Source organism: Cyphomyrmex costatus, unplaced genomic scaffold (genome assembly GCF_001594065.2).
Source record: "Cyphomyrmex costatus isolate MS0001 unplaced genomic scaffold, Ccosl1.0 scaffold36, whole genome shotgun sequence".
NCBI classification, from domain to species: domain Eukaryota; kingdom Metazoa; phylum Arthropoda; class Insecta; order Hymenoptera; family Formicidae; genus Cyphomyrmex; species Cyphomyrmex costatus.
The window spans coordinates 11087-32122 of NW_017277774.1; the positions used below are offsets into that span (position 1 = coordinate 11087).

General features: G+C 38.0%; 1 protein-coding gene across 2 annotated transcripts; it reads left to right on the forward strand.

The window, feature by feature from the left end:
• The first annotated feature begins 110 nt into the window (after nt 1–110).
• Nucleotides 111–11656, forward strand: RanBPM (Ran-binding protein M). Of its 2 annotated transcripts, none has more exons than XM_018543163.1 (8): nt 111–445; nt 6881–7236; nt 7876–8063; nt 8301–8413; nt 8627–9058; nt 9406–9726; nt 10025–10208; nt 10759–11656. In XM_018543163.1, exons 1-7 carry the CDS (start codon nt 244–246, stop codon nt 10156–10158), a joined length of 1746 nt encoding a protein of 581 aa, XP_018398665.1. In that variant the 5' UTR covers nt 111–243; the 3' UTR covers nt 10159–10208; nt 10759–11656. The 2 variants fall into 2 exon arrangements, with proteins under 2 accessions (XP_018398665.1, XP_018398666.1); XM_018543164.1 differs by lacking the exon at nt 10759–11656 and adding an exon at nt 10560–10590.
• The last annotated feature ends 9380 nt before the right edge of the window (nt 11657–21036 follow it).

Genomic DNA, 21036 nt, shown 5'->3' on the forward strand with positions numbered 1-21036 from the left:
GACTGCTAGCACTGCTAGCATCGATGCGCAAGGCGGCCCAGAGGGGGCGGGGCGCGCGCCGCGGCGCGAGCAGATGGCACGCTCGTCTATCCATCGCTCGTTTTCTCGCTGATCCGCTATCGTCCGCGGGCGCTAGAGCGGTGCGAGAGTTGCGCATGTGACGTGCGCAACGGCACTCGCGTCCAGGAATCACGGATCGCGATACGGAGGGCCAGAGCGGGGCGAGTGGGGCAGCGGACGACAATGATGGCGGCCACCAGCGATGAACGGAGTGTTATGGAGCCTGGGAAAACGAATTCGGGGCAGAGTCTACCCATAGACCGGCTAAAACTGCTCTATCCTATGGTCGACGAGGAGAAGACGCCGTTGCCGCGTTCCTGGAGCACCAAGGACAAGTACAGCTACATAGGCCTGTCGCAAAACAATCTTCGCGTTCACTACAAAGGTACGTGGGTAGCCCGTCAGCGCGCGACCTCCGCGCGCGCGAGACGATGCGCTTCTTTCCTCGCGGACGCGTGTGCGCGTCCTCGGCGCGGACCTCCGCGCCGCGCCGCGACCCATCCGGACACGCCGTCCTCAGCCTCGTGCCTGTGGCCCCGCGATCGAGCTGCTCCCGGGGCAGGCACGGTCGATCGATTGAAAATGGCAGGGCGCTATTTCAGCGTGTGTCAGCGACCTAAACAAAGGAATCAGCTGATCAGTCAGCCAGTCCCCCGCGATCGAGTCTTTGCGCGTCGCCGTCGACATCGTCGACGTCCTCGTCGACGCGATGACTCCGACGACGACAGCCGCATCGGCGGTCGATCCTCGCAGGACGCTCGTCGATTTCTGGTTGTCGACGCGTCTACTAGGAAAAAGAAATGCCAGAGGAAGAGGGGGAGAGAGTGAGATAGAGCGATACACGGAGAGAGGAACCGAAAGAGATGGAATACAGCTGCACACAATGTCAATGACAGCTATGTCGTCGACGTGAAAACGATATGTGGACTCGACCCCGCGCCCCGATCCACCTTGAATCCTCGCTTCGGAGGTTCCCCCCTCAAATTTCGCCTTGATGTACAGATGGTGTCTTCGTGCTCCATTTCTACCACCGAAAAAAAATTTTTCATTTGACATCTGACTAAATTAATCGTATGTATTTTTAAACAAAATATAATATAAATATTCATACATTCTTCATTGAAAGAAACAAAGACGAATTAATTTAGTCAAACGAACCACTTTTTGTCCGAGAGAGTGTCAACGTAGATTTTTTAAATTTTAATCTCTGTTTAATCTACTCTTTAATCTTTTTTTTAATTCTTAGAAGTAGAAAATGATATAAAAAACAAGTTTAATTCCACATTAATAATAGAAACAGGTATAAAACGACAACATTCAATATAATAAGTCGTTTTTTGAATTTGAGGCAAACCGCTATTTTTTTTTTTACATATAAGAAATATTTAAAAATTTGCAGGTTGAGTAGATTTAAATTACACTTCGTCGGAATTGCTATACAAACAAAGAACGTTGAATTGAAGAAGCAAAGCTGCTGCGTCAGCAACTTGATGCGAGACTTGATCGTTGGGATATTTAATGGCGGAAAATGGAGAGCTACTACGCGATGTTTGGCCACCAGATTATCGTTACGGAACAATCCTCCGTGGATTCCTGTCGAAGCAGTCTGTTGTTAAAGTTTGATACAGGCGTTTCTAAACGGGGAGCTCAACGCTCCGTGCATTCAAATCCCATGAGTTCTCCCTATGGACGAGTTTTTTTTTTTTCTCATATCGAGAGCGAAGGATGCCAGAAATGGCCGAGGGCCCTTTTTTCTTGCCTCTTTGTGCTCCCCCGTGCTCGTTATATACATGGTGTATCCTCTGGATTCCTGGCCTGTGCCGCAACCTCGGCCGCAACGTAACGTATATGACGGCAACGATGACAGTGGCACGGAACACGGTGTACTTATCGGTTCACTTGGCGCACCGTGATGCACGGAATAAGAAAAGTTAAAAGCATTTAAAACGTAAATGCGCTATATCGGCTTTGGACGAGCGTGTTCACGCTCGACGAACGTGATGTGTTCGTGCAGCGAACGAAAATATTGTTTCTCCTTGATCCGACGCACGAAGATTGTTAAGAGGAAACGGGAAGCGAAAGAGATAAACAATTGTCGTACGTTTATTGGATTACTTCGCGGACATTTGACAGATACGTTGACGATAATCTTAAAGGGTATTTTTTTCTTTTTATACAAAGAACTTCCTTATTTTCGTCGGACAGTTCCTTTGCATTTATTTTGTTAACGAGGACAAATAATAAAGGTTAACGTTGTTGTAAGTTATTTTTACGTGCAAGAATTAATGTATAATTGTCTCAGAATAGACTGATATTTATTGGTTTACATTCTGATTCTATACGCGGAAAATAGTGCATTATAAATTATTTAACAAAAAATGACGTGGTTAGCTAAATGGATTAAAGTTCACTCTGTGTGTGCGTGTAATTTTTTCTTAACGTAAAATACTTTTACAATTAACGTAACTTTTAATAATTCCGAGTTCGTATTATTTCCTTAAAAAAGAAATGTTATCTATAGTGGGGTTTGGCGAAAAAAAATGGAAGAGAATACGAAAATAAATATAATCACGTATATTACGAATATGCTTTAACTGTAGAAATACATGAACCAAATCAAAAATAGAAAAACTAACAGCTGTCTATGCATACATAATTTATTCAACATTAAATTCGTCGACATCTGTATCTTTATAATTACCGTTGATGGTAAGATAAATATTTGCCGAGTGTGATTAAGCACACAGTCGCCGATCTCTGATAAAATTCTGATTATGAATGGAGAGCGTGAGCTACAAGAAGTTACAATATGCGGCAGACATGAAGCATAATGCACGCGTACACTCGACCCTAGCCATGCTGCACGTCGATAATATCCGTCGCTTGAATCCTTTAATTTAACTTCGATCGTTGCTTCTGAGGTTGTAGAGAGTTGTACACAGGGCAATTGCAGCTTGCAACATAAATATTTCACTCACATCGAAATTCTATTAAAGCAAATTCCATTTGAAATGAATTAAAAGTATTTGATTTGGTTCGTGTACTTATTTCTACAGTTAAAGCAAATTCGTGTAAATATATGTGATTATATTTATTTTCGTATATTTTCTTCCACTTTTTTTCACCAAAGTCCACTATCGATAACTCGACGTTTCTTGTTTAGGAAATAATAAATACGAACTCGGAATTATTTTTTCATCAACAATCTAGGTTTTGAAACTTCAATGTAGATTTTTATATTGTGTTCCGGATTGTATAAAAATTTAAAAAAAATACCTACATATTTGTTAAATTTTAACAAGCTTTACTGTCACAGGAATTAGATTACATTTTACTTATACTTTTTTATAGATTTAAATTTATTCGTCAAAATTCACAATTAAAAAATCGCTTGTGACTTCAGAATCCTACATAATTAAACAAGTCATATTAGATAAGAGATACAGCGGTATTTCTCGATGTGTCTGTTAATAGAATAAAATAATTCTATATACAGCGATAATTATGAAATCACGAATCGTAATCACGCTTGGCTGCATCACATTTTGAGCACCTCTATACTATTTCGTTCCTAAAGAGATGAGTTGTAATCGTTGTGAACCTCGAAGAGCTGCCGAAGTACCTGTCACTTACACGCTACTCGTGGTAACAATTTTGGCGAAATTCGGTACGAGAATCAACTATGGCTATGGGCTCTCCATGTCGGCGATCCACGAATGTATCTGTTTGTAACGAGTGCACATGGCTTCCCCTTGCATGGGAGTGCCTGAGAAAGCGGAAGGCCGCCATCGTCATTCGCAATAATACATCTATACCGTTAGCCATCAACTCCTTCTCTTTTTCCTTGCACATCCACATTTACTCTTTGATCATGTAAACACAGACCGACTGGATCTTGTTTTGGTCTTCGTCCTATTCTAGAGTTTATCGTCTTCCAGTCTCTGGGGTTTGAATTGTCGATCATAAATGTTTGCCATTTTTGCGAAAGTTAACAGATCCGAAAGGCCGCTTCTGCAAACATTAATTAACGGAGGAGTTAATTGATTTATTCTGTTTTCTATTATAGTACACATTTCTTTATATATAGAATTGTTTAAAAATACAGAACTGCCTAAAAGAAACTGCACATTTAAAAACGTGCTTGTTTCTCTTTAAGTTTATTATTAATTTTTAATATAATTATGTTATTAGCGTGATAATTCATCTAATTATTTAACATCAGAATTAAGCTTTTTCCCTTTTTTTTTTTTATAACACACTATATGTATAGTCAGTAAAATATTTTACATTACGTGTACAGTAATTAACATTTAACTGTTCAAATATTTAAATAACCTCAAAACTGATGTATTCATTGGTTTATATGTATATATTCTGGTTCTATACGCGGAATAATTACATATATTATTTTACATTAAAAAATGAAAAGAAATATTCTGATATTCGAACTAAATGATATCAATGATATAATTTGGCCCATTATCAATGCTGATTACGTCAAATGGTATTACGTGATTACAACAGCGTTGCTGCAGACCGTCTTTTGCATAAAAAATAAGATTCTTTATTTTTTATTCTTTGTTTTAAGGCTCACTTTTTTATTTATCTAATTAACTTGTGGTTAAATTTAATTTGATGTATCACCTAATGTGGACTTTACCCATAACATGATTATAGATGAAGTCCATCCATTGAATAAAACATAAAGTTATAAATTTAATCGCAAATTAACCAAATAACGAATAAAAATTGAGTCTTGGAGTATTAAAAAATAAAAAAAATAAATAAATAAAGAATAAGCCTAACTACAGGCAAGTTAACCAAAAAATTAAAATTTTTAATACTTTAATAAAGATAGAGATATAATGCTTTAATAAAACTTCCGAAAGCTACATAAATGATGCTCGATGCAGCATATAGGTACGCTGTGTAAGGCAAGAGACATGCGCTTAACACTCGGAAACTCATAGATCACAGATCGTGGATAAGCTTGTAATATTGCATCGATGTGCCGCGCGATGACCTAATGCCCTACTTACATCTGCCTAGGTAAATCATATTTTTCTGCAAATCAATTTTTAGCTTTATGACGTTTATATGTAGATATTGTAGTTATGAATTTTTTCGCGTTAATTTTGTCTCGTCACAGATATTAAAAGATCGAAATAGGAGTCGGAGTAATCAAAAGCCTGAATTTTAATCGCCGACAAATTAATGTTTGATTTTGTTGAGAAAAAATGCACCTGTGTAATACTTTGTAAATATCCCGTGCATAACTGCGGTATCTCATTATATAAGCGTGCGTTGAAGGTCCTTACGTTAACACAGGCGAAAGTTGCTTCCTAAAGGAAGTATTGTTTATCGTCATAGCGCGGACATCGTACCGTAACGCACCGAAAATACATCGCTCGTCGCGTTCCGAGTTACGATACATGAAGGAAAATGGCCATTTCACTTACGGTGACTTCGACATTTCTCTAGATCACGTCGCTTTTCCTCGTGGCACTAATGCATGCAGCTTGAAATCAATATTTCATGTCGTATCCAAGGTACATAGCGTATCTCGAAGGTGACCATAGTTCTCTAATCCTTATCTTGATATGTAGACTTATGTAGTCAGGCAATTTGATTAAAGCGAACGCGTTACAATTAGAGAAGTACATATAAGTATAAGATGCTGAAGTTTATTCTTTTTGAAATAAGAATATATTGCCGCAATAATCTATCTCTTCCACTTTTATTTCACTTTTCCATTCCATTCGTAGAGTTTTTGTATAATTGATAAAATTCTGCTTCTTCCAAAACTAGAACTTTTAAAAACATTTTTAGCACAGATTAGAAATTAACATTTGAAATGATAAAACAAAAATTAATAAGTAATATAAATTTTGTATTAAAATAAAAAATTTTAATTATAAAAAATGTTTCATTAAATCGATGAAATTTGTCTCTTTCAAAAGCAGAGTTTTTAAAAATATTTTTAAATATTTTAAAGATCATCAATTAACATGAAAACAAAAATTAAAAAATGATGTGTACGATTCATACTCGTAAATAAAAATTCGTCGCGATTTATGGGGGGACTACATACGCAGTATATAAAATTCAGACAATTATAGTAAGAGCACTGTGATCCAGCTTTGACCGTAAATGGCTTTTTTCTTCTATAGTTTATTATTGTTTATCAATTATACGGTCCTAAAAAATTTCTAAGTATTTTTTACAAATTCTGAATTATAAATTTATTTTTCTTAAAATCTAGTATTTTTATCAAATTTGTTAATATAGTATTGTAAATAAATAAAATAAGTAAAATATCTCATATTTATTTTGCGATAATTTTACCATACTACTTTTACATGCAGAATAAGAATCGGTTTAAGAAGAAATAAAGAATATAAGACAGAATAAATAAATTACCTTCCAATATGTAAATATTTTGAGAATCTTTGAGAAATTTTCTCATATATTTTAATATATAATATTTTGGTAACTACATATTATTCTACAGACTACTAGAAAAGTAGACAGGAAGATACGTATGAACGCATAGTGTTTGTCCTTGCATCTCTGAGCTGTACAACCTTGATTTTAATCTCAAACCGCAGATATACATCCCACTCATGAGTGCATCTTTCTCTTTCATTTTCTCTCTCTCTCTCTCTCTCTCTCTCTCTCTGTGCGTCTTTTTTCTGTATTTTTCTTCTTTATTTTTAACATATTTCTTGTTGCAATCTAAATTTTCATGCAATACGGAATACCTATATCGTTGGACTCACCGATTCCTTTAAAGAGAGTCGGGGCCGTGTTGTTTTCCCAGGTTACGGCAAAACTCACAAAGATGCTGCCAGTGTCCGCACAACGCATCCGATACCGGCTGCCTGCGGTCTGTATTACTTCGAGGTGAAGATCGTAAGCAAGGGACGCGATGGTTATATGGGCATCGGCCTTTCAGCCTCCGGCGTCAACGTAAATAGACTTCCTGGTTGGGATAAACATTCATATGGTTATCACGGTGATGATGGTCACAGTTTCTGCTCAAGTGGCACTGGGCAACCCTACGGACCGACTTTCACTACCGGTGACGTGATCGGTTGCGGTGTAAATCTTGTTGATAACACCGCCTTCTACACGAAGAATGGCCATCACTTGGGTATCGCCTTCACGGACCTTCCTGTGAGTTACTCGCTGCATTAATAATATAAACAAAAGCAAAAAAAAATAGTACTTTGTTTCTCGAAAAGGACAAATGTAAAAAAAAACAGAGAAGGAGGATTCACAGGTCTCAAATCCAATAAGAATAGAGGCAATCTGTCTCTGCACCTTTCATTCCTTAAAAATTCAGCTATGTATAATGCATCAATTGTCTTCTCTTTGTATATTTTTTTTTCACGTATAGAAAGAATACTTGTTTATTTATCATCAAATTATTTGAAAAATTTTATAAATGCAGATAATAAATTATTTTATAATAAAAAATTTTAATCCTAATCAATGTTTCGAAATTTTCTAATTGATATTCGTGAATTCAGTGTATTTTAAATTAATGTATCATTGCTTAAAGTTAATGTATTATAATTGAACCATTTTTCATATTGAAGGTCAAAATCTGAGAAATAAGATTATGTAATTTAAACTTATGTAAGATTGTAAAAAACATTTATTAAGAACAGTTTTTCACAATGTAATTGGAAAAAATGTCCGAATTCACTGAACCCGAGAATATCGATTAGGACTAACTTACTTTAATATTAGTACTGATTATTACTCGTGTGTTAGATATGATAAAGCGAAATTTAAAACTCACTTTCACAGCCCAATCTCTTTCCGACGGTCGGTCTGCAGACTCCAGGCGAGGTGGTGGATGCGAACTTCGGACAGTTGCCATTTGTCTTCGACATCGGGGACATGATCAACGAACTGCGCGTACGAACGAGATTACAGATCATAAACTATCCCATGCCAGACCACGGCCAGGGGCACTGGCAGACGACTCTTCACAGGTACATATATGACCAGAAAGCGAGACGGGGACCGGGTGCGTAATTCCACTCCCTTCGTGGTTGCTTTTGCTCCTCCTTCGTTTGTCGTTGTTGTCCATTAAGATCCTCCTTGATTTGCGAGAGTTCTTCCCAAATGCTTGCGCGGATAAATCGAGGAAGTTAGCGGGAAAAAATCACCACGGACCAATGTTCGCGATATCTCTCGAGAGTTAACGAAGCTCTGTACGAATTCGACAGAATGGTGTGTACGTATCTCGTCCATCATGGGTATCTCGACAGCGCAGAGGCATTCGCCAGCAGCACGGGTCAGGTGTTCGAGGAGGATTACAACTCTATCAAAGATCGACAGAGTAGGTGTTGTAATCTCTTCGCTCATTCGGAATTGTCACTCCTTCGAAAAGAAAATCTAAAAGAGAGAATAATAAATCAATGTTAAAAAAAAGAGTTACAAATGTACATCTTATTTAAATATCGCACTTTAAAATTTGAGGAAAAGTGACGATTCTTTTTGTCAATTATTAAATTTGTACTTTATCTTTACATTGTAATTCAATGATTCACAGGGGTTATAAAACTGATACAGTCTGGTCGCATCGGCGAAGCGATAGATACGACCAATCGGTTATACCCTGGTCTTCTCGATCGGGACCCGGATCTGCTGTTCGCGCTCAAGTGCCGTCAGTTCGTAGAAATGGTGAATGGCAGCGATTCGGATTTCTGTCAAAACGGCAACCCCAATCAGACCAGTGTGATACAATCGACCAAAGCGTACGTGAAGTCCGCAAATCCGACGGGTACCGCGGAAGAGATAAATATCAATAATACGATAAACGGCACCAGCCCACAGTTCGTCAACGGTCAAATAGAAGATGACGTAGATATGGAGGAAAGCAGCGTAACTGGTGTAAACGGTATCAAGAACAGTAATGGGTACCAGAATGGTAATCTGGACTCGAATGGGTACAAGTGTCAAAATGGGGAGGATGTAGATATGGGTGAGATCTCAATGTAATTGATATCGCGAGTAGATAAATAGAGGATAAATAGATTATCTTTTAGAGATAAAACATTCGAATTGATCATATTAGGAATTGTAATGAAACTAACGAGCGGAATAATAAAGTAAAATGATAGATGTAACGATTGTGTGTGTCGAATAAATATACGTAATTATGATTATTTATAAATTTTGTCTAATTATATAAATGTCCTTTATAAACTGTCTAATATGTGACATGTATCTATATATTATCGAATTATATTTAGAATGTCGAGTAGATTGTAGTATTTAGGGCAAGCAAACATTGTTTCACTTGTAAAATTATTCAAACATTGTTTGCAGAAATCGACAACAGTGCCAATCAGAGTCAACAACAAAGTAGTAACATCGTTGATACTATGACATGTAGCAAAAGTAACAAGAAGCAGTTGTGCGGTGGTAACAAGCAGGCGATTGAAAAGATATTGGAATTCGGCAAACAATTGTATTCACAGTCGGTGCACTTAAGACAGCAGTTCGGAAAAAACGAGAGCAATAAGAAGATGTTGCAGGATGCTTTCAGTCTGTTAGCGTACTCCAATCCGTGGAATTCCCCAGTTGGTTGGCAACTGAATCCTCAGGAAAGAGAAACGGTCTGCGCGAGATTGAATTCTGCTATTCTTGGTGAGAGCAAGCACGTGAAATGACATGAAAAATAATGATATGTGTGATAATTGGATCAAATTACTCTGTGAGAAGAAACAAAATTAGATTACTCATAAGTTCGTTATCATTAATTAAGGATTTTATCTTATTATTTATTTATATAATTTTTATATCTTTTTAAATTCTGTTTCATTGCTTACGATTATGAGTAATGGAATTCTAGCAATTAGAAAATTAATCATTTCGGAATTTTGATTTGGTAATGTAACTGACAATGTGATTGTCAATCTAACGTTACGATTATTATGCTCGACAGAGTCTATTAACTTATCTCGTCATCCGCCGTTGGAAGTTGCAGCATCTCATGCTAGGGAGCTCGTTCGTGTGATGTCGATGAATGGCCTAGGGGCCTGCGGTTTTGCAGTAGTAGATAATATTATCCAATATTGACGGTGCCTACCTCTGCTGCTACGTTCGCCTCTTTTATCAGTGCGAGTATGGTGAGTAATATTCGTAATTTGTATTCGTAAGAATCGCGAAATCACCCGAATTGGCTCACCAAAAAGGACACGCTCGCATATTTATTTCTGTTGAGAATGAAATATGTACAAGTGGTTGACGATGAAAGTCGGTTATCTAAAGAAGAGGAGAAGTAACGCAAGTTTCTCGATGCGTTAATGAGATTTAACTTGAGTATAAAAAACATGAATATGTAGTGAACAATATTTTAAAATAATTTTATATAAAATAAAATATTTTACGAAGTATAAAAAAAAACTTTTCTGTAAATAAAATGTTTAAAAAGTGAACTCTCTTCTAGGTAAATAACGCGGATTTTCCTTTTTATCTAGGTATGGAAACTCCATACAAAGAAAAATTAAGGTAGGAAGTGCTCTGTGCACTAGTCTGAAAAATCGTTTCGGTTTCGGGCGTGGCGGTTCCTATCTTTATTATAGTATTTGACTATATCTTTCGTATCTCTGATATGCATGCGGATCTTCCCGGTCGTAATAAACTGAGGTCGTAACACTGAGAGAAGGAATCTTGTAGGATGCAGAGGCGGAACGTGGAGCAGATTGTTCTGTTAACGCAACAACATCGCGATGTCGCGTGCCTCTTCAGCTAGAGCAGCCGGATTCATCGGTGCCTTGGCTCGATCTCACACCACAGACAAGAACATACAAGGTGAACGCTCAGACCTGCCAGCCAAAATGACACCTCATGAATTTTTAGCTTAAATTGGATGGACGGTCACTTTGGATAACTATTACGCCGACCAAGAACGAGAAGCGGCAATTTAGGATGGTAATCCCCCGTTCCCGGTGGCCGATCGCACATGTACCGTGGTCGACCATTGTCACCATATTTTTGACAATGTTGTGATTATTTATATGATTTTCTGTATCGCTTTACTTTTTTCTCCCCTTTTTACTTTTTTTTTGTTTTTGTATCCAACGCCAGTTTATCTTCATTGCCATCCATTCAGATGTTAGATCGCGGTTAGCGCGTTATCTGGATGCTACGTGCAGCGGTGTCAGAACAAATGTTTCGCAGTTATCTAAATCACGATAACTCGCGCATCGTTAGTTAGTAGCCGCAAAAGCATTGTGCAATATGACGATAGGAAAATAACCGTTGTCGGAAGTAAATATTATTAATTCACGCAAAGGTGATGCTTCTACGAGGCTATCATTCGTATCGTCATACAATTGAGATTCTCGCGTTAATTCGTGTAGAATGCGGTACGTTGGAAGGTAACGTGTAATCATATTCATTTGCATTTAAGCGCGAGTTGTATCTCAAGTGTATTCAGCAACAGAAAAACAATCAAACATCCAATTTGATTAGATGTAGTCAAAATTTTTGTCAATGATTATGGAGGGGAGGGGTAATAAATGACGTATTGTTATATATTGCGCTATGTTTTTAAAAAAAAAAAGAAAGAAAATTTATTGCACGAATCGAACTAATCTTCCGCAAATGTTAATGATTCTACTTAATTTTCACATAACGCACTTTTAACGAAAGAAAACACCATTCTTCCTTGATATTATTTTGACGAGTCGGCGCGAAGATTTTCCTTTGTGTGTACCTTGATTTTCGTAATTATTCTGGGAGCGGCGGAAGCATGTTCATTTTAGAGATGGATGACGTCTTACGTTTATATAAATAGTTGCGAAAAACAAAAATCTGTAAACTTAACTAAGGAACGATCTTGTACTCTATATTAAGTAATTGTTTTTTATATGCGACATAGTATATTATTATATTATATATATTATTAAAGAAAAAAGAAGAAATCACAAATAAGAAAATCATATGCAGCTAGGCGTAAGCGTGCGTTTAAATACAATAATTTACTATATATACAAAAAAATCATATTAATTAAAATAGAATTACTCGAATTAAATAATTTTTAGTGTTATTGTTTTATGTACTATAGATAGAGCTATAATATGAATATGTGCGAATACAGCAATGATTTGGCCAAGATGGTTTATAAGTCATTTTGTTTCGTCGCACATGTTGTTGTTATCGCGATTATCCCGTCAGGATCTTCGTGTAAATTCACCTACTAAAACTTATTGTACAAGCCGATCGAAATTGGTTTTGGGACTGATCGTCATTGTTATTTCAATTTGTTAGAGCACTCATTTTGTTATGCGACCGGCGAACAGTTGACGAACCTGCTCATTCTTGTATCGGACTATTCATCGAAACCTGCTCAGTAGGATCGCCGGCGTCCTTGTCCCTGGATACTTTCGTTCGCACTCCTCCAGTCATTGGCTCCCGAATGTCGTTTTGCCCCTTGCCTGCCTTTCTAAGTCTTTCGACGGTATTTTCAAAATGCATATATTTTAGGTAATAAAGAAACATTGTAATATATATACATACATATATGTGCCTATTTAACGTAACTTTATTTTTATTCTCGCTTGATTAACGGACACATGCGTTTATGCGTAATACGTTTCACATGCATGGGGTCGCACCGCTTTTCGTTTTTTTTTCCTTCGAAGATCGTCAGCCTGGCGCACCAGGAAAGACTGTCGTGGGTGACGCGCCGTACTCCTATATCACGCACGTCCGCGATGAGAAGCACGGGGGGAGGGTGGAGAGGGGGATTGACGTTCCCTTTTGTCCGTAACGAGAGGACAATGCATATTGCGTGTGTAGGGTATGCACCAATCACGTCGTTCACGTTGAAAGGTAGTAAATGTTCACTCGAAGAATCTTCCTCGAGATCTTCTCTCACTTAAGCGACTCCTGCACGAGATGTAGCTATAGCGTTGTACGACAGAGGTGACGTTAAATAAGGAAACAGCAACACAACTTTCTCGCTTTTATCTTTAACTTTTGAAGGGACTATTCGCACCTTAACGCGATCGCACACGCACGCGCGCGTATACTCCAAGGGATAACGTCGGCGGCAATCCAGCTGTTTCCAGGCTTCCGTGCGATGCGAAGATGATATATCGTAACGATTAATTTTCACCGATTAACTCTTATCCGGGAGATTCATTAAAAGCAAACGGGTAAACGTATATTTTTTCTCTCTAAGAGTCGTATAAAATTATTACACGCGTATATAAATATATTTATCTTTATATAATCAAAGATTATATGTATAAAAAACTTATGGAATTAGGGAACATATTTTAGGAGGTAACTTTAAATTTCGAGGAATTGAGAGCTTACCCGGATACGAGTTAAATGCTGTTCAATTAATTGAAATAAGTATGAAGTATTGTAATGTGAACGCGTGACAATACTTTGCATAAAAAAAAACAAATAGTCCCAGTATACATGTTTTACTCAATCATGTAACGTAGTACGTGCGCACGTGCGTGTGCGTATACAGTAAATATATATATATATATATATATATGATATGCTCTTTTTTTATATGACAATGTAATTGTAGTTTCATGTCTCATGTACGAGATTCGAAGTAACTTGGATCCAATTTTAGGGGGAGACAGATAAACGCAGTGGCGACGCGGCCATCGAATTAGTTATTTCTAAACTCTGAGTATGTTGAAACGTATTTTAACAATAGAAGCGTTATTTTTATACGTGTACGACGTAGTTGTATATCAAATGAGCTGCGTGGCGTCGTGTGTAATGAAACATCGCGACATGTTACAATACATGTGTGTGAAGAAAGAAAAATGAAACATTTTAAAACCTTTTGTCGTCGCTGTAAGTTCTCCTTGTTAGGAGCTGATGTGCAGGGTGATTTGGGAGCGGGGTTTCCGCGCTTACCGATGAAACACTCTGTATCACGAATAAAAACGAAACCAAATCGAAAGTTCATACTGTTAACGTGTTTTTAGCAATACTTTGTAATAACGAGTCGAGAGGAAAATGAGAGAAGGAGCGAACACCCTCTGCGAAGCATAGATGATAAGAGCGATATTCTGGAAATACAGCATAAATGACGATCAAGGCTGCTGTGCACGTTTCTTCCCAGTAAGAAAATTGATAGCAAATTGTCGCCAAATTGGCATCAAACTCGCTCGCAAGGGAACGTTGTAAAAATAATAAAAAAAAATCTAACATTAACAATTAGAGATTATTTTTTAATGATTATGTTTGAAATAAATATTCCAGATCCCCTGGGTTCTCACAATAAAGTTCTGGACCCAAATCCAAGTAGCTCATTTCATGGTTCTCTTCAATTTTTCATGGTTCTTTACAACTTTTATTTGAAACATTCCTTTCAAAAACATATTGTTTTCGAGACATTTTGTGTCTAAGTTAAAATATGTTCCGGCCCAAGTCGGGCACAAAATCCATAAGATCCTAATTTCTACATTTAGAATACCTATTTCACTCGTGATTTTTTAACTGTTAATGTTAGTCATTTGATATTACTTTTACAATGTAGCACGTTTCCTTGTCAAAGTTTATAACAAATTCGGTCAGCAATAATTTCGTGTTTATTGTTAGTTAAGTCTGCGTAACCAGACAGCAAATTTGTTCATACAATATAATTCTCGTGTACGAGATTTAAAGTTACTTGGATTCAGTTTTAGAAGGAAATGCAATAACGTCGACTGCTAAATTAATTGTTTCTAAGCTCTGACAAGTGAGTAGATTGAAACAGTATTTTATAAACAATATTTAATAATAGAAGCACTATTTTTACAATTTTTTTATTTATGTTTCTCTGTAATTAAAAACTAAGTAAAGCTTTGATCAGTTCTTGCCGTCAATTTGCTGTCAGGTTGTCAGCAAGCTTTGGATGGTTTTGCGACAATTTGTTTTCATATTACGTCAGCAGATTTTGTTATATTATAATATTTATCACCAATTTGCTGATATTATTGAATATAACAGAATCTGCATTTTTGATGTCTTTTCGTCGACAAAATCGTAACAAGTATTTGACAAAATTTGTGTTCGACAAACTTAGCTGACTATGGGTTTCTTTTCTTTTCGTCTCACTGATTAAGCACGTGATTTGTCGTTTCCTGCAAGGCTTTCGAGAAGCAATCCTCGCCTTGTAGAGTGAAATGAATCGCGGTGCGACACTACCCTCGGCTACCCTTATGAGCTTTCGATTTCGATTACGGCGGCAGGCGCTTCTGACATTTCAAGAGAAAGTCAGAGTGTAACATACCACGTAACGTACCATGTAAATAAATAAAACACACGCGAACAGCTTGAGCGGAATGACGGGGCGGTCTTTTAAACGGGAATCGAAGTCGATATATGGTATAATTTCGTTAGAGTGAAATGAATCGCGATTTCAACGTGATTCATGAGCGTAGCTGAATCTAATTCGCGATTTTTCACGGTTATACTAAAAAGGTTTAATTGCCAAACCCGCATCACTTTTTCGTTTAATGAGATAATAAGGATCGTTAATTAGGCTGACTGTATGATCGTTTCTACCAATGTAGATTAACTTCTCGGTTCAACTTATTTTTTATTTTTTTTTTAATTTTTAAAATTGAAAAATTAGTTAAACCAAGATTAAATTAAAGTACAATTGTAGAAACGGACATTCTAAATGAGATAATAAGAATCACGAATTAGGCTGGCTGATGCGCTCAGGAGGCAATCAGTGGACAAAGCTCAGTGAAATTTGACCATGTCTGCGGTCTCTGCTTTGAATTAAGGTATGCAATTAAAATAAAACCAAATGGATTCGTTGGCGATTTTGATCGGGAGAATAGAGGACGGGAAATCCGCCAAGTGTCGTGCGATTTTATTATGTAAGCATTTTCGATTTCACGCGATTATTAAATATTACTCACGCTATCAGAGCGATTATGTTATGCAGTCGTTATCCGATAATAAAACAAGCTATCCCAGACAACATGCGTGTCTAAAAGACATGTAAAGACATCACAGAGACGTCTTTTGGGACATGCATGTCTAAAAGATATCTAAAAGACATCGTAAAGACATCTTCTAGACATTGCGTCTTGTCTGGGTGTATATCCATTTCTTGTGCGAGAATGCATGAATCATTGCGTGCGTTATTCGGGTTGAAACGATCCTAGGATATATTATTTTTACTCTAATGTCGCAATATAAAATCGAGGGTGGTGACCGATCGTCCTCGCGACGCGTAAGTTATAATGTGTTAAGGTAAGTCTGACAATTTCTTTATCTTTGTAGGAGCAATTTTGTAAAACAATTTCGTCGAGTTATTATAGTAATAAAAGAAAATGATTGTGTATCAGGAGTATAAATTTCAAAGCGTTTTATGAAAGGCTGTATCTCAATAATTTTTTCCGTATGATATTTCCTCCTGTGTTGCCAGAGACTCTTTAGTACTTCATTATGTCGATCATTTTTATTGATAAATCGTACAGCTAATTATTCAGTCCAATTCTCTGCAATATCAAAACTAAAAGTACTTACTATAGTGCGTGATGATAAGACATTATATTATTGCGTTATAAAATGTAAATATATTAAATATTAGAGCGATGATAAAAATAAGGTTGTTGTTTTTCCATTAAGTATTAAATATAAAATTAGAAAACCGATGTTCTCTGAGTAAATTAACACTTATATAATTAATATTCATACGATTGAGGTCATTCGCGTTCTGTCACATTTCTTTGAAAAAATGAGTATTAAGTAATTAGTTGTAACATTTATATATAAATTTTTAAATAATGCACAATTTTATAAATGTATATAATAACCACTCAATAATTTTTGTATATTTGTCAACGTATTGAAAATTAATCTGGGATACGAATGACCCAACGTGTGTAGCAAAGGATAAAAAAAATTATCGTGTGTACCAGGAATTAAAAAACATTTCTCTTCAGAGAAGTATACTGAAATTTAATTGTAATAATTTCATTTCAATATTGTTGAAATATTACTTCCAACTTAATTTAAAATAATAATCTCTCGTGTCAGTCTAATAATAATAAAAATGAATAGAAATAAAGCACTGTGTCAGTATTTAAAGTCAATTTTTGTATTTCAGACTGTCATAAGTACACAGTCTTAAAATGTTATAAGTTAATCAGAGGGCTATATTAGTATTTTAACACAACACTTAAAATTATCTTAAAAAAAAAAAAAAGAACGCGCTATCAGTAAAAATTGGTTCTTCCTTCAATATCATCTTAAGATGCTAATATTGTTCTATGGTCGGTATTTATACATTCTTATTTTAAAACTATCTTAAGTAATATCTTTAAGATGTCACATGATCTAAGACAATAAATCTTAAAACAAGAACTAGCAATGAATATCAACCTATGATTGACCATCTTAAGATTCTTAGACTGGTATTCCAGTCTTATTGCAAGGCTGTTTTAAGTATGTCTCAAGATGCTAATGCGGTCCTCTGATTAATTCGTCTTAAAATCGTACTTAAGAGGGTCCTTAAATATAAAAACTGAATATGAATACTAGTCTTAAAATATAAAAATATATGCGGTATTCATAATCCGTTCTTATTTTAAGACCGTCTTAAATAATGTCTTAAGATGCTAATACAGCCTTTTGATTGGCTTGTGACATCTTAAAGCTGTAACTTAAGACGGTCAGGATTGCGTCGTTAGGCGTCGCGACGCCGCGCGCCGTTAGATGTCGCCAAGATGACGTTTGCGAAGCCTGGAGGTCAGAGGTCGAGGGATTGCCGGTCGACTCGGAGACGAGGAGTGTCGGGGCCGGCCGGTCCCAGGATCGATTGTTCTCCAAGCAAGCATGTCGGCGGTGGCGGTAGCGGCGATGGCGGTGGCGGTGGTGGAGGCGGCGATGATGGTGGTGGCAGCGGCGGAGTCGGGCGGGGCGAGAGGTCGCCCCGATCGACGCTCGACTCTGTCGCCAGTACGTGAGTACGCGTCTACAGCTCGCTGTCGCTGTCAAAAGAGAGTGTGCGACTTTCGCGGAGCACAGCTGCCGGGTCCGCGGTTCGATCCCCCTCCGAGATATTCGGAATAACGCGCGAGCGAGAGCGAGGCCCGCGGTCGTAACACGGACTCGGGGAGAGCGCACGAAGAAGACATCCCCGGTTTTCCTTCGCGCGTTCCCTTTTCACACGAAGGTGGACAGACAGACAGGAGAGAGTCGCTGGTCGCGCGAGTTTTTACGCGGTCGCACAAGTCGGCGGTAACTATAAAACCGGTCGTGTGTCACCGCCGCCGCCGCCGAAGGGATCCCCGGTCGGCATCTCGCCCGCCATCCGATCCCCTCGCGATCGGTCGTCGTCGCTGTCGTCGGTTCTCGACGCCGACGTCATTCGGTCGCGAGCACCCGGCGCCGCGCTGTGCCGTGGATTTGACGCGCTCGGTCGGAGTCGGTGCCTTTCGTTTTGAGAACGAACGGGAGACCGTGCGTGTACAGACGTGGAAATCGTCGCAGGGAGAGCGGCCGCTGCGCCGGAGGTGAGCGTGAGACACGATAACGAACCGTATCTGTCGCACGCGCATACGCACGCACGCACGCTCGTCGTCGTCCGCTCGCTCGCGCGCCGTGAGTGCTCGCTGTCGTCGCCGTCACCGTCGTCGCCGTCGCCGTCGTCGTCGTCGTCTCGCTCCTGGGACGAGAAGTCCCTCTCTCTCTCTCTCGCGCGCGCGGCTCGAGCCTCGCCTAAACTACACTCCTCCTCCCGGATCTCGGTCGGGTTGAGCAGGACCACTGACTGTGCTCCTGCCGGAAACCGTTCTCCCGGAATATCGATCAAATAGCCCGAACCGAGTGAAAAACTATTCCGGGAAGAACAGGGGGGAGAGAGAGAGAGAGAGAGAGAGAGAGAGAGAGAGAGAGAGAGAGAGAGAGAGAGAGAGAGAGAAAAAATAGAGTGTCAGTGGTGGAGAGAAGACAAAAGAGAGAGAGAGGAAGAGAGAGAGACGACGAGAGAATCCCGACGTCACTCCAGGATACGCGAAAGAAGGTGCGTACACGTTCGATTCCGTATCGACGGATCGCCGGGGAAAGCAGCCCGTTTATGCGTGCGCTCGCGGTGACACCGTCGAGAGCTAACCCCTGGCGAGCTGCTCCGAGAGAGGGAGAGAAAAAAGGGGACGAGAGGTCGAGAGAGAGAGAGAGAAAGAGGGAGAGGGCGGGGGTTCTTTCGGAATACGGCGCGACTTCGCGCTGCACCCTGACGCTCGATTCACATCCTCGTTAACTGCTACGATTCTACGATTCCGGAAGTACAGGGGGGGTTGGAAATTGAAAAGAATGTATATGGTAAAGTTGCTGCCGAAACGTGCGAGACGTACACTTGCTACGTGATAAGAGAGTTCGATAAAGAAGAGTAGCGGTTGGAGGATTAGTCGAGCACGAGTCGCGGTACTCTTTATCGTACGTTCAATTCTTTCCCTCGTGTTTTCGTCACAAAGATTAAATGGCTCGGGCCAGTAGATGTGTACAATGGCGATTCTAATCATACGATTGCATGAAGCGCATTTTGTATTTCGAGAAACTTGATCCAATGCCCGTTTCTATCGATGCACTTAGTTTAATATAATCTCGGTTTACTAACTCTTTATCGTTTTATAGTTCTAAGAATGAAAAAGAGAGATAAAGAGTAAGTTGAACGTCGAGAGATTAAAGTTAATCTACATTGTAAAAATAGGCATAACATAGTTTTAATGTGACTTATTAAAGACTTAACATTTTTTATTCGGCATTATTTGATGTTTCTATCTTAAAGGGGACAGTCTTAGAAATAATCGATTCGTCACTTGCTCGAATGACTCGATCTTAACCTCCTCCAGATCACTTGAGAGAGTAATTACAATTTTTCGGGGATATTTGCGCTTTTAAAGATTCAAATATTGCTGTCTTTTGATTATTATACATTATTACTTATCTCTCCCTTACGATTAGCTATCGTGTTTTTTTTTTCTACGAAAAATAGCGATAGGAACAGTATGTAGAAAAAAAAACCGATTAATGCTCGTCTCTCGTCTCTACGAAGATTAACTTTAATCTCGATTTAATTTATTCTTTATTTTTTCTCATTCTCGAAACTAGAAAGAGATACAAATTAAGTTAAACCAAAATTAAAGTTAATCTACGTTAATAGAAACGAGCGTAATTTTTAGAAACCAGAAAAAAAATTAAGAGTTAGTTGAACTAACGTTAAAATTAATTTACGTCAGGAGAACCGGGCATGATTTCCAGAAGAAGAAAAAGTTGTACAGTTAATTAAAATAAGATTAAAATTAAACTACATTGTTAGAGAAAACGGGCATATATAATTTAATTTTATGCAGTTTCAATTAGGTTCCTCGCACTACGCAGAATGTACTGAGCAGCGATACGTCGCTCATGTCACGCGATAAAATTGCAATATGCACGATACACGTGGGTCAATGTTTTCGTCAAAGTCACGGTGGGATATTTCCAATCTCTGGAATATAAAAAGGAAACATAATTTCTCGTTAAAATACAACAATAACTCTTGTACGTTTGTATTTTAATCTCCCTTTGACGTATCTGAGGTGAGATGAAGCGTTCGTTTGTATCTTTTAATAGTTTTAAATTTCAGGTACAATCTGGAATACCCATCGCGTGACCATAATCAATAAAAGGTTTCACGTATCGCTGCTGCATTTAAATAAATATCGTTTAAATATATATTCGGATATTAAAAATAACCATAGCAAAAGATTTATCGGAAAAATCATATTTGCTTTATAAAAGTCATTAGAGAAATTTGTAATCAATATAATATTCTGCTTTTATCTTCCGATAATTAATTAATACTACAGCCAGGAATCCAATTTCAATTGTTATTTGCGAACAAACGAAAAACAATGTAATTAAGTATATTTCTATAACGTAAATAATAAACTACAAATTGGATCTTTCACTATATATATATATATATA